The following is a 15,264-nucleotide window of genomic DNA, read 5'->3' as shown; positions in this document are numbered from 1 at the left end:
CAAATTTCTTTTTAAAATTTAGTATTTATTCTTGATATGTACTGTCTTAATTGAGAAAGTAGCATATGCATGTAACCCCCAACATTGGGAAGCAAGAGCAGGAAGCCAAGTTAGGGACAGCTGAAGCTACATAGCAAGTTCAAGGCCAGCCTGAGTTACATAGCTAGACCAAGTCTCAAACAAACAAACAAACAAACAAACAAGCAAACAAGAGCTAGAGGGTCACTGTAGAGCATGAGTCTGATCACAGTACATAGAAGCCTTAGGCAGGCTAATTGAGTATGAAGCCAGCCTGACCTACAGCACTTTGAGACCAATACAGTATAAAGTTGAGTCCTCAATGCAGAAAAAAGAAAGAGAAACAACCAAGACTTCTGAGAATCACCCTGTTAGCCCTGTAGCCTGAAGGGAGCAGGAAACAGCAGAAATGCCTGGAAGAAACAGACAAAGACCAGCTGAGCTTCCTGGAAGAGACTCAAGTCAACTGGCAAAGATGTTCCCCAACCTATTGAAATGGCTGCTTTCTGTGCAGTGGGCTCCAGATTCCCAACTTTTGCAAGCTCTCACTAATGATACAGTAGACTTTTTAGTGATGCAGCTGTCTTTGAGACCTTTCTGTTCCTGTAAGTAACTCTTACTCATATTCCTGTAAATAACCTCAATGAAATTCACTGGTTCACCTTGGGGATATCCATGCTTTGGTCTGTCATAAGTTCCCTGTCTGGGGTAAGTAGGTGTTTGTTCATGTCTCCCAAAGAGCAGTGCCACACAAGTGGATAGTGATTTGTTGAAAGGATCATTAGTGTCAAGTTCCACTAAGGTCTAGGAGCCCAAGTACAGCTTCCAAGATCCAGAGAAACAAAAGGTAGCTCCCAAGAGAAGTGACTGTTGTCTGAGTGAAAGTGGTCAGGCAAGCTGGCTCCATGGAGGTAAGTGTAGCTTGCACATAGTCTTCATGTGTGCGGCCGTCATATGCTCAGTGCAACACAGACCTGGAGGTTGGATGGATGCATGAAGGACACACAGGTATAGGAATCCACGGTAAATGTGTAGGTGACTATGCAGGCAAATGATTAGAGCCAGCAGAGGAGGAAAGACAATTTTATGCCACATTGAGTGAATTAATGACTTGCCAGGTAAGTCACTGAGCTTAGCCCCAAAGCTATAATGAGGACTGGATATTTTAAAAAATAAATCTCCAGAGGACAGAATGTTTAATCACTAAATTAAAAAGTCACCATCCCTACAACTTCAAGTATGAAATGAGTGTATGATTCTTTTGATGGCTTATAAAAGCACAGAGGAAGTAATGTCAGAACCTGCCATGTGTAAATTCCTGTCTTTGCATTATATGGCCATACAATAAAATTACCAGACATTTGATAGTAAGTGGGAAAGTGTCCTGGGACTCCATCCAACCAACCTGGGAGACTGAGCTATAGAAAGTCTAGGCATTCAATGGCCTCCCCATAGTGACCAGAGGAGAAGGAGAAAGTGGAAAGGTGGAAAGAATTCATTGCTATCCATTTTTGTTGTTGACCAGGAGGTCCCGGATGGTATAAGAAAGCAGGCCAAACTGGGCATTGATGGCACACACCTTTAATCCCAGCACTTGGGAGGCAGAGGCAGGCAAACTCAGTGAGTTTAAGGCCAGCCTGATCTACAGAGCAAGTTCCAGGACAGCCAGGATTGTTATACAGAGAAACCCTGTCTCAAAAAAAAAAAAAGAAAAAAAAAACGGAAAGGAAAGGCAAGGAAAAGAAAGGAAAGGGAGACAGACAGACAGACAGACAGACAGACAGACAGACAGACAGACAGACAGAAGGCCAAGCAAGCCAGGAAAAACCAGGAAGGAAGCAGCACTCCTCTATGGTCTCTGCTTCAGTTCTGGCCTCCAGGTTTCTGCTTGAATTCTTGCCTTGGCTTCCCTCAGTGATGGACTGTTACAAGGAAATATAAAATGAAATAAACCCTTTCCTCTCCAAGCTGCTTCTGGTTAGTATGGTATCACAGTGCTAGAAAGCAAAGTAGGACATTCATCCTGGCCCATGCTTTAGTATTACATGAAACTATGTGTCCCACAATCAAGTGTACCTTGATGGGAATAAATGTAGCACCTGTAGCTCATTCCCACATTTATTGTCTCAGTCTATGTAGAGGTCTCATAAGTTACCAGATGTGTGCCATTAGTGTCAGGTCAATGTGGCAAAGCTGAAAGCATGGCTGAAGATTGCTCAGTGACTTATCCTTAGAGCGACAGCTAGCCACTTCTCTAAATGCTCATCTAATTACTATCCAACTAGAATAAAGGGACATTGCAACAGCCCTACCCATCTTCTGTGTGTGGTATATTGCTTCTTCTTTGCAATCTAGTTCAACTTTAAACTTCCTTTTGAAACACTTTCCAACTTTTCAGCTTATTTGTAACATTGGAAGTAATTTTAAAAGGGTCTACAGTCAAAGGACAATGTCTTGAGAACTTAGTCAATTGACCATGTATTATATATTACAGAAACTCACAAATCAATAGTTGCTAGCACCTGGACCAGGGGAATAGATAGAAAAAGTGCCTGCAGTACACACATTAAGACTGGAGTTCATAGCCCCAGTAACCACATAAAAAGCTGGCCAAGTCAGTGGCCACATGTAATCCCAGCACACAGGAGGCAGAGGTAAGAGATCCTAGAGCCAGCTGGCTAGCTTAGACTAACTGAATTGACAAACCCTGAATTAAACTGAAAGACCCTACCTCAGTATATAAAGTAGAAAGCAAAAGAGGAAGATCCCAAACATACTAACTTTGGGCCTCCATATGCACACACAGGCATGCTCCCACAGTTGCAGACATGCATACATGCAATACATCAAACACACACACACACTTTGCCAATGTAAAGAATCATCCTGCCTCTCCCTCCTGTGGGTTGGGATTACAGGAGTTCACCACCATGCTTGACTCTTAATCTCTACTTTAACAACCCTAGCACTGTAGTAATGAGAACACATACCTGTGTCAGGGGACAGCTCATCCAGCAACTTCACCATGCCTTCTCCTTGCTTGGAAGTCCACATCTTGATGGGGGATCCACCTCCAATCCTGCGATACTGTTCTTGAATTTTGGGGGTTCGGCGTTTGGCAATGAATGGTGCCAGCTTACTAAATCATTGAAAATATAAGCAAGTGGATTTTATTCCACCTTTGTAATTTGAGGTATAAAATTTAAGAAGAGCCTAACACGATCAGCCTTTAGGAACACTGCTGTGAGGTCCCTGACAACTCAACATGGATTTGAGAGTTCACCACTGCACCCCATGAGTGTAGGATCACCTCCTGCACATTCTGGGTACCTGACACTCCTGACCTGGATGCTACTAGCTACCATCCTACATGCCGACTCTGCACCTAACAAGAATTAGGAGAGGAAGCAGGGGAAGCATACTTTGGTTTCATGATGCCAGGGACTGAATCAGGGTCCTCATCCACGCTAGCCAAGGACTCTACCATTGACCCAAAGTCCCAGGACTATGTGATTTATTTTTAATTTGGAGACAGACTCTCATCCAAGATACATCAACTGCCCTGAAACTCATAATGCTGCTGAGCTTGGCTCTGGGTATTACCTCCCCAGCTTCTTGCATCACCAAGCCTAACTTACACAGGCCTCTTTTTAATTTTTGTTATGTTTATTATTTATTGTGTGTGTGTGTATGCATGCACATATGCAAATTTGCATGTGTATATACATTCTGGCACAAATGTGCTGGTCAGAAACAACTGACAGGAGTTGAGCTGGTTCTCTCCTTCTACCATGTGGGTCTCTCCACGGCACATACACAGCCACACAGATACTAAATAAATGTAAAAAGAAAATTATCATTTGGTGCTACGAATTTCGATGGATCAATGTAAAACTTAAGTTTCCAACAACAATTTCTCACACATCTATTAATATTGGTTACAATCTTAAGAAAGTAATATTAGAAAATAATATGTGGCTCTTACCATATTTCCTTTTTTAAAACAACTATGGAAGCTATTATATAATACAAAAAGAAAAAAGCTCTCAACAGTGACAGAACTGAAGTGAAGAGCTTAGAAAGCATAGTATCAAACAGGCCTCGGGTTAAATTCCAAAATTCTTGGGCATCAAAACCTCACTCTTGGACTGGAAAGATGACTTAGCAGTTAAGACCATGTACTGCTCTAGCAGAGGACTCAAGTTCTGTTCCCAACACCCATTTGTATAATGACCTGGGGAAGAATATATACAAGTGTATATACACTCACATATGCATGCATTGTTTCAAATAGAACAGCACTTATATCTGGTTAACTGGTGCTGGAATTTAAGGCGATAAGGATATTTGCTTTTTAGTGCAAATATAATATTTGCATTGCAGTCATATACATGTATTAATTTTTCACTGCAAAACTTCTTTTGAAAGAAAACTAGAGAAAAGGGCTAGGGAAATAAGAATAAAAGGAAGAGGCGAGAAGCCACAACCCACCCTTAAGCATAGGGAGTTACAAGCTGAGTTAATCAGCAGGTCAAGCACAAACACATCTCTAAAAGTCTTGAAAACGTTAAAGTTACCTCATCTGTGCTTAGACAACTGTAACTCCCAGGGCTCTGGGGAGGAGAGGACTCAAGGAGAACGCTCATTAACTGACTCTCCCCACAAGTCCTCACACACCACTTCCTTCTCCTTTCAACAGAAGACAGAGTGTTGCCATGAGTATGACCAGGTCTACACACTACACAGGTGCACAGCACACGTTCTATTTACACAGTATATCTTACTTTTGAATGGGAAGTGTCATGAGGTCTCGGTCCAAGAAGAGTCTTTGAAGGAAGTCTTGAACTTCTCCAAGGGTTTCAGGGCCCCCCATGTTTAACATTAATATGCCGGTTTTTGGTTTCCTACACAAGAAAACAAACAAACAAACAGTTTATTGGCCACAGTTTTGTTTTCTCCAGGGCAGATATTACTTCAGCTGATAACAACCCACAGGCCCTTTGCTGCCATCACAGGGCTGTCTCTTTAGAGACACAGAGGGCCTCCACTTCTTCAGTGACCTGCCTTAGACTCTGACCCTTGTCTCTAAGCTCCAGCCCAGAAGTTGGCATTAACTGAACTCAAAACTTCACTATTATCCTGTCAGTATTGAATAAAGACCCAATTCTTCAGAGACACAGAGTTCTAGAAACCTCAAATGGTTCGGAGGCCAAAGAACCTGCGAATGCCAGTGGGGTATGAGTACACAAGGTCAGGCTTTCCAACAATCAAGGTTTCTTAGTATACTAAAATGAAAGTCCAACATTCTACCTTAAAACGTTGTTTGGAGAACTCAGCGCATAGAACACATACTCAACATAATCCACCTCCAGTGAATTCTGTCACACAGAGAGAGTTCCCTTTTAGTTTAACACTCCAGTGAGTCTGCCGTTCCATCTTCAGTGTCCCCTCTTATGTGTCACCCACTGCTTAGATAATATCTGGAGGAAATGGCACTGATAGGAAAGTCAGACTGGGCTACAGAATGAAGCACAGCAAGTGGGAAGGAGGAAAGCTAAAGTAATGATTCCTTAGCAAGCATTTTAACTCAAGCAGCTCCCAGAAATGAAAAAACAAAAGTGTGGTGTGAAAATGAGCGCTTCTGTGTCCTACACTGCTCTGGGGGTCTGAAAGCCCAAAGCAAGGCAGACCAGGGGTCTCCACTCCTAGCCCCTGCCAGAGGCCAGGAGAAGTTCACCACAGATCCCATTCCTCCCAAAGCTCTGGGAGAAAGACCATGATCAGACACTGGGAGCCAGGTCAGTCAGCCTTGCATGATCCCTGGAGGAGGGCTGTGTGACAGCAGTAGTAAAGAGGGATTTTTTCCTCTGTTGTCTTTGTCTTCAACTGCAGTATCACTCACATGCCACACTGTTTTAAACTGAACACTTCAGTGGTTTCTACTACATTCAGAATGGTGTGAATGTCTTAACTCTAAGACGTTTTCATCAGCCCCACAAAGAGTCTTCCCATTGATCTTACCTCTTTATGTCTTCTCCCTCATTCCTGGTAACCACTAATCTACTCGTCTGGATCATGGATTCATCTATTCTGGATATGTCACAGAACAGACTCACACAGCTATGTCAGGTTTCTTTTACTTAGTGCAAAATGTCCAAGATTTCTCCATGTTACAATAAGGATCAGCACTTCATTGCTTTTGACTTCTCAGTAAATCTACTCTACAGCTATCCCTACCATCTACTTTTAAAAATATTTTTATTTAGGCTGGGCATTGGTGGTGCATTCATTTAATCCCAGCACTCAGGAGGCAGAGGCAGAAGGATCTCTGTGAGTTTGAGGCCAGCCTGGTCTACAGAGTAAGTTCCAGGATAGCCTCCAAAGCTACAGAGAAACCCTGTCTCGAAAAACCTATACATATCTATCTATCTATCTATCTATCTATCTATCTATCTATCTATCTATCTATCTATCTATTTATCTAAATATTTATATATTTGACCATTCCAGATATGTATTTGATGTGCTTTAATCCCTCCCACTCCCACTGAATTCCCTTTTTCTTCCTAAGAAGTCCCTGTCCTGCTGTCATGGGGTTTTAGTTTGTTCCTGACCTACAAAATTCAATTTGGTTTATTTGCATTCAGCACCTCACCAGTGGCTACACTACTGAAGAAAATGACTCCTCTGCCCTATGAACCACGAATTTTAACTGCCAAGTACTCCTCAGGGAGGGGAGGGGCCTCAGGAACCCCTTTACCATCTGTGCTAGAATATTGATGACCACACTCTTGATCATGTTTCGTGCAGATAGCCACTGTGGATGTGAGCTCAGGAGTGGAATGGTCATGCCATGCCTAGACAGTCTAACAGAATACAAAGTCTCTATCTTCTAGCTTTGACAATATTTCCACCTCCTCCTTCCATTTACTCTTGATTTAAAAAAAAAAAAAAACTGAGAAATAACCAGCCAAAAGTTTACCTCAAAACTACCATGAATGCCTACATGCACTGCATCAAACCATTTCTTACTACATGTTCCATTTGGAGCCCATGGTAAAGATAAAATAGGACCACTTTTCACCTCTGTCTTAGGCCAGTGTTTGTCAGCATCAGCACCACTGGCATTCTTGATGGGATGATCCTTTACTATCGAGGACTCTCCTACACAATGTAGGGTGTTTGGTAATATCTCTAGCTTCCACCTACTGGGTGGACATATTACCTGTTCTGGTTAGTTTTTTTTTGTCAGCTTGGCCACAAACTGGAGTCACTTGGGAAGAGGGAATCTTAGTAGGGAAATTGCCTCTATCACACTGGTCTGTGGGCATGTCTGTCAGACATTTTCTTGATTAGTTATCAATGTGGGGTGGTGTGACCACTGAGCAGGTGGTCCCAGGTTATAGAAGCAAGGTGAGCAAAGCTCAGGGAGAAAGCCAGGAAGCATCACTCCTCCATGGTCTCTGCTTTAGTTCCTGCATTGAATTCCTGCTTTGGATTCCCTCAATGGCAGACTGTAACCTGCAAGCCAAATAAACCCTTTCCTCCTCAAATTGTTTTTGTTCAATGTTTTGTTACAGCAACAAAAACAAACCAGGATAATTCTTCACCTCAGCTGTAATGACCAAATATGTCTGTAGATCTTAGAGAATGAAGGTTTAATCCTCTTTTTACTAAGAGGACAGCACCAAGCAATTATACGTAAGATGTTACAGAACTTTGTGTGTGGATATTCAGCACCTGTGTATGTGCACATGTTGGGGCAGCAGTGTGTGTGTGTGTGTGTGTGTGTGTGTGTGTGTGTGTGTGTGCTGGAGACATACGTATCCACCAGTGTGTGTGTGTGTGTGTGTGTGTGTGTGTGTGTGTGTGTGTGTGTGTGTGTGTGTGTGCTGGAGACATACGTATCCACCATGCACATGGAGTGGCCAGAGGCTGATATCTCCTGTCTTCCTCTATTTTTTTCTACTTTATTTTTCGAGACAACATCTCTCACAGACCTGGAGCTTATCACTTCAGCTAGCCCAGCCTGACTGGATGGTAAGCCTTTAGGATTCTCCTGCCCCTGCTTTAGCCCCCAGCTTTGGGATTACAGACACACAAAACTGTGCCCAGATTTTATGTGGGTATATGGACTTCAACTCATGATTGCTCAGCAGGCCCTTAGCCCAGAACCATCTCCCTAGTCCCTGCAAAACTTTTTCACACAAAAAATGCTATAACTGTACTAACAGGGCTATGAAGTTTTCTTGCTACCTAAATATAACAGATGTATCACCAAGTGAAACTGCAATCTCCCTGAATCTTCCCACTGAGACCACCCATCCTGCTCCAAGTTCTTGTCTCTCACCCTCAAAATCTGTGACTCCTAATAAATTAAGTGCATTTTCCTGTGGATTGCTGCCAGTTAGCAGATTACTGGTTAAGGAAGCCTAGGCTAAAAGACTTACCTAAGCCACAAAGGGTATCAATGTGCTAACGGGATTTAGAACCGTGCTTTCCATCCATAACACCTGAGCTCTGAACAAGAGTGGCTGTAAAGCGGATGTTGCTCAGCCCTGCTCACGTTTTGCAAACCAGTGTTGATTTTATACATGAAAGAGCCGCATATGATTTGAAAATGCCCCAACACACGTAAGGCTTAATTCCAAACTGTGTTGTGCATGATGAGTACTGCATTAGTCTGCCTCTGCTGTGTTTCCAGTACTGAGTGCAAGGCTTTAATCAAGAGTCGCTGTCTCTTTTCCCCTTCACAGTCCACACCTGAGACCATGTTCTCACTGGCCAAGGCTCTCTTTGTCTGAACACAAAAGTATCCATTGCAACACATGTTTTAAAACTTACTTGGAAAAGTTTAAATGCTTTACATCTCCTATATTCTGGGACTTTCAAAGCACAAAGCTTTTCCTTTGAAATGTACATAATAGGAAACTCATCAGTCAGCAAACAGTTGTTTTATTCTATGGTATCTGGACAGTGCTGATGAAAGAAATGAAATCTCAGTTCTTCATTAGACCTATGAGATAGCAGTGACCCAAGAGTCTATGCTACTTCTAGAATAGAACCCACTAAACAACAGAATCTGTACCAAATTTACAGACAGACAAAGACAGGAGAGAGAGAGAGAGAGAGAGAGAGAGAGAGAGAGAGAGAGAGAGAGAGAGAGAGAGAGAGAGAGAGAGAGAGAGAAACACAGTTGGAACACAACTCCACTCGTGTATTTGTCTAATCTAAGGCTACCTTGATATTGCAACAACTAAGGTAACGAACAGCAAATGAGATAGTGTAGCCTATAAAACACCAAAATAAAATAAAATAAACAACCAAACTCCTGATAAAAACATGTGGACTCCTAAGCTAGTTCAACTGCTACTCTAGCACTGTAGCCCAGCTCAAGCCAAGTCCTAAGCAACACCATATCTTTCAAAACCATGGGATCAAAATGATCCCCCAGGATACTCCTTATGTTGGCATCTCAAATATCCAAAACTAGATATAACCAATGCCTGGAATGTGGGCTTAGATAAATAAACTGTGATCTTCTAAAACACTCCTAAATCTTTAAGATGGTTAAGATTGACTGTCAACTTAACAACATACAGAATCAGCCAGGAGACAAACCTTTAGGATGCCTGAGGGGATTTTGGACAGATGTAAGTGAGGGGGGAAGATCTACCTTAACTATGGAGAGCACCATCCTATGCATCCCAGTGTGATGAAAAGGAGAAAGCAAACTCTGCTTCCCGAGTGCAGATTAAAATGTGACCTGCCACCTCACACTCCTGCCACCATGATGGACTGTACCCTCAAACTGTGAGCAGAGATAAAACCTTCTTTATGGTGATTTTGTAAGGTATTTTATCACAACAACAAGAAAAATAGAAAACAGCATAGAAAATATTTGTAAATATACGGTGATAATAGAAAAAATAATTGTAAAATAATATGCATAGTACTTTTACATGTCAGTAAGTGCACATGAGTGGATAATAAAATACTAGAGGGTAAGATTTCTACAACTTTTAAATCCTTTCTACCCCAATTTTCTATTGTTTTATATAAATATTTCATAAAGTTACTTAATAGAACCTAAGGCTTATACTTTCATTTAATTTTAATAATCAGTATAATATTAAGGCCATTTATATTATTGACTTTTGTCACTACAAGATATAGCAATTATGGTGGTTTGAAAGAAAATGGCAATCAAAAGGAATGGCACTATTAGGAAATATGACTTTGGGAGTAGGTGTGGCCTTGTTGGAGGAAGTGTGTCACTGTGGAGGCAGGCTTTGAGGTCTCATAGATGCTCAAGGCATGCCCAGTGTCTCAGATCACTTCCTGTTGCCTGCAAGTCAAGATGTAGGGCACTCAGCTACTTTCCCAGAACCATGTCTGCCTGCATGCAAACATGTCACACCTTAATGATAATGGACTAAAGCACTAAAAATATAAGCCACCCCAATTAAATGTTCTTCCTTTATAAGAGTTCCCATGGTCATGGTGTCTCTTCATAGCAATAGAAACCCTAAGACAGCAATGAAATAATTTTTCTTTCAGGCTTCTCACAGTTCTTCCACTCACATTAACATTTTTTCCAAATCTTAAGGGACCACAGAACACATAAGGTACCATGTCCTGTCACCAGCCCAAGATGCCTGCACTGCCTACCCTACCTACTAACTACATCTTCTAGGAAGACAGAGTTGAGAGGAAAGAATTTGGAGCCTATCCTAAACCAACCTCAGTTTCTTTGCCTTCAGTGAACAAAATATTACAATCACAATGAAAAATAACAAACACAAAATGAAAACATTTCATTTACATGACTGTTCATGGTGGTTTGAGAATGTCCCCCATGATCTGGGGCATTTGAATACTTTGTCCCTAAGTGGTGGCACTGTATGGATAGTTTAGGAGGTGTGGCTTTGCTGGAGGAAGCATGTCCACTGGAGTTGGGCTTCCAAAGACTGGCACCACTCCAGTTTGCTCTCTCTACTTCCTGAGTGTGGTTTAAGATGTGAGGTCTGTGACACTGGTACAGCTGCCATGCCTTTGTAACCCTCTGGAACTGTAAGCCTAAATAAACCCTTCAATAAGTTGTGTTTTATTACAGAAACAGAAAAGTAATTAAGGCCACACAGTGGTGGCACATGCCTTTAAATCCAGCACTTGGGAGGCAGGGGCAGGCAGATCTCTGAGTTCCAGGCCAGCCTGGTCTACAGAGCATGTGCCAGGACAAGCTCCAAAGCTACTTAGAGAAACCCTATCTCAAAAAACCAGAGGGAGTTCCAGGTCAGCCAGGGATACACAGAGAAACCCCATCTCAAAAAAAAAAAAAAAAAGAAAGAAAGAAAGAAAGAAAGAAGAAAGAAAAAAAAGAAAGAATAAAGAAAAGAAAAGAAAAGAAAAGTAACTAATATACTGTACAACTCTAGAATGACGTCTTTTCTGGCAGGAAAGTCATGATGTCATTTAGTCACGGCTCCTAGATCTGAACAACTTCCTTGTATAAAACCTGTTCTTTTCTATCACAGAGGAGGTCATGTGGGCATCTGTGGCTCTGCTGTTGAAGAGAACACTCAGTTACACCATGGCCACTGCCTCCACCCATAAATACTAAGAGTGAAGCACTCTATTTCCTTAATAAAGTATAAACCATAGCATGTCATTGGTAATTATGTTCATTATGTTAAAAGCTAAAGGTAATAATGGTAGGATCTCCTGGAGAAGTTTTTGGTAGGTTAACTATTTTTTATCCTATACAAGGCACACACATTTTATAGGCATAAATATGATCAGTTCATATTGATTTCATGTCTGACATATACTAGGGCCACATTCTTACATGACTGAAGACTATATTTAACTATATGTACTTTGTTAGTTCTTAAAAACCTATTATTTAACAGCTGTTAGAGGAAACCAAGAAAGTAACATACCACTGCTAATAAAAATATTGCATCCCCGCCCCGCCACCCCCCATCCCCGCCGAGATTGCTTGAACCCACTTGTGTCTGTCATAATAGAAAACATAAAGAAAGTCTTAGTTGAGCCTAAAGTTACCTCCTTTCTGGTTGAGCTTGAGGTTTTGCAGTTTTGGCATGATGCACTTTCTCTGTGGTGACTGTTGATGCTGCACCCGACTGGCACCTCCATGGCTGACAGGCCCTTGAGCTGCCATGCACCACTGTGACAAAATTAAAGTGTTAGCATGAAATCTAGTTGGAAAGTAATTTCTTTTCAAGAGGTCCTCAGGGCATAATTCTTGGCTTTAAATTTTAAAATGGTGCAATGGCAGGGGTGATTTTCCCAGCATCTCTGCAGGCAGGTAACAACACTTCTTTCTTTAGTGGGCTGGGGTGCAGGTTCCCTTCTCCAGCCACACACACCTTCTCACCCTGTCCTGGCTGAAAATTTTGCTCCTGTCCCATCCCTAGGACCTCTGCACATGCAGAATATTCCCAATGGTGAGGCAGTGCTGAGAGGGCACCATGGAGACCACGGAGAGGTTAGGAACTACTAATGTCGGGTCATTTAGAGTGGAGACCGAGACAGTTCCAACTGCCTGTGTATCCAACTTCTGTCTTCAAGCCTTCTGGGCAAAGCCTTCTGGGAACTCCAGCATTGCCCTGTGCTCTGACAATGAGAAGGGGGCACATTCTCTTCTGTAGGAATACATCCACAAAGTGTAGAGCCCATCAGAGTCCAGTACTCCACATGACACACCAGGATCCCAGGGCCCAGAACTCAAGAATGCCCTCCCCCTAAGCCCCACAGCTAATTCCAAAGTCTGTGCAGACTCCTTCCCTGAATCTGTCCTCTGGAGGGCAGATATTGCCATCCATATAAGCAGTTCGTGACCTTCAGGATGGCCAAGGGGTAGTAGGAAAGAGCTGGCAATAGGAAGAGCAGCAAGAAAGCTTGCAGGGCAACATTCTCAAGGACTCTTCTCTACAGTGGTTTAGGAGAGTTCAAGACTTCGTCCTTCCAGGTGATTAGGAGGGTCTATTGGTGAAGGATGAGGGACAGGACTTGCTATTCTATGTGTGATACACATGTCCCTATCAATACTCTTGACCTGGGCTCCATAAGAGTAGGTGATGGGCTAGGAAAAGAACTGAACCAAGGAGTACATGTGCCATGCTGAGTTGTAACATGGAATATTGGTTCTTAAACAACAGTAAAATTAAATTGAAACCTCAAGTCAGTACTGAGGAAGACAGTAAGGGAGCTATTGTGTGGCTTTCTTCTCCACTTTCCTAACACCAGGTTAGAAATTAGTCTGGGACCAGCCATCTTCTGCCTTGTTCTCCTCCAAGTGCCCTTGATGAGGACAAAGTTCAGTTTGGATCAAGTAGGTCTGACTCTAAGTTCAGCGTCCACTTCCTAGCAGTGTGACCTGGGTCAGACTACAATCTCATAGAACCTCAACTCCCCCTCTGTAACATAATGAGTCCTTGCTGGTGCAACTCTGAGGATTTAAAAATCAGGAGAAGCACTCTGGTGCATCTGCCATGTGACAGGGGCTAGTATAATATTAGTATAACAGTTTCATTTGGAAGTTCCTAGAGAAATCAACCACATCTGCTCTAATTTTTTTAAATCACACAAATAGGAACAAAATAAAGAAATTGTGCACACACAGCCAGGGTGATTGCGTACATTCACATGCTGGAGCACATCTGCAACCACAGCACTAAGCAAGCTGAGGCAGGAGGATCTTTAGTTTGAGACCAGCTGGGGTTTAAGCCAGACCCTTTGTCAAAACTAATAAATAAAAGCAGATGGCACACATTTCAGACAGAATCCACTACATGAGCTTATGCTGGGGAAATCTCACTAAACCAAGGCAAAGTGGAAAGATTGACATAAAGAAGTTCAATTCCACTCAAATGAAGTCTCAAACAACACACACACCCTTGTTTCAGACAAGTTTAATTACGAACTACACAGTGAGATTTAACCAGGTATTCAGTCATGTGCAATGTCTATGAGATTCCATCAGATCTTATGAGCTATGATGATAGAATTCTAACTGATGGTCATAAGTAAGAGATCTTTCTGTGAACCTAACAAAAGGAAAGGTGGGGGGTAGGACTAGATTCCCCAGCTAGCTACATTATGGTTTCCTTGTACAATTTCCAAGCTTCCTACCTGTTGCCATGCCCTGGCTTACAAAATTCTTGCCACTGCCTGAGAAAATTGTGGTACTGATAAAGGTTCCCTGCTACTGTGACCTAGGATTAACATACTCATCAAGAACACCTCTAAAACATCCCGCTCTGGCCACTGGGCTATTAGAGATATGGAAGGGCACAAGGAGCAGGTGGTCAGAGAAGATAACAGAGGAGGTCAGTATGCTCAAAGTTGTTAGATGCTTGTATGAAAATGTCACAGAGAAACCACACAAATTGTACAAATTACACATACTAGCTAGAATTAAATAGGATTCCACACTATCTTAGGAGCAGGGACTGTGGAAATAAGAGGACTTGCTTCCCAGATTTGGCCAGTTATTCTGATTTTTGTTGTTTCAATGGATTGTAACAATGAATAGGAAAAGGACTGACACTGTTAGTCCATGTTAGGAGAACTTGCAAAACCAATGTAATTTCTGAACCATTAGAAATTAAAATATTTGGAGGCTGAAGAACTCAGGGGTTCAGAGCACTGGCTGCTCTTGCAGAGGACCTGAGTTCAATTCCTAGCACCCACATCTGGTAGCTTACAAACATCTGTACCCCAGCTCCAGATCTCACCTGGGGTACCTGCACGCACATGCACATATGACTCACACACAGACTCACACACATACACACAATTTAAAACAAATCTTTTTTTAAGATAGAAATTTTACTTTGAGCATATCATGAAAAAAATTTCCATGCACTAAACTGGTGACAGGCTGCTGTTACATATATTGCATAAAAGAAGCAGAAGACATTATGGATGTGTGTATATATCTTAATCATTAAAAAAAAACAATGATGGAGAGTGAGAGAGATGGCTCAGTGGCTGACACACTTGCTGCTCTTACAGAGGACCCAAGTTTGTTTCCCAGCACTCATTGGGTAGCTCACAACTACCTGTATGTCAGCTCCAAGGGGATCAGATCCCTCTGGGGAATCTACAGTCTCTCTCTCTCTCTCTCTCTCTCTCTCTCTCTCTCTCTCTCTCTCTCTCTCTCTCTCTCTCTCTCTGTGTGTGTGTGTGTGTGTTGTGTGTGTGTGTGTGTGTGTGTGT

The 15,264-nt window shown here is 42.2% G+C and overlaps 1 protein-coding gene across 2 annotated transcripts in view; it reads right to left on the bottom strand.

The window, feature by feature from the left end:
- The window catches only part of Fech (ferrochelatase), a 32,954-nt gene that overhangs the window by 15,472 nt on the left and 2,218 nt on the right, over positions 1–15,264 (bottom strand). For both annotated transcript variants that reach the window (XM_027402756.2, XM_027402757.2), the window contains exons 2-4: positions 12,085–12,208; positions 4,803–4,922; positions 3,009–3,157 (exon numbers count right to left, since the gene is read on the bottom strand). In XM_027402756.2, the coding sequence (XP_027258557.1) occupies positions 3,009–3,157; positions 4,803–4,922; positions 12,085–12,208 (393 nt within the window). The remainder of the gene's footprint in view (positions 1–3,008; positions 3,158–4,802; positions 4,923–12,084; positions 12,209–15,264) is intronic.

The sequence above is a fragment of the Cricetulus griseus genome, chromosome 2 (assembly GCF_003668045.3).
Source record: "Cricetulus griseus strain 17A/GY chromosome 2, alternate assembly CriGri-PICRH-1.0, whole genome shotgun sequence".
In the NCBI taxonomy this organism is placed as follows: Eukaryota; Metazoa; Chordata; class Mammalia; order Rodentia; family Cricetidae; genus Cricetulus; species Cricetulus griseus.
The sequence above is the reverse complement of the archived record's forward strand: the minus strand, read 5'-3'. Positions and strand labels throughout refer to the sequence as shown.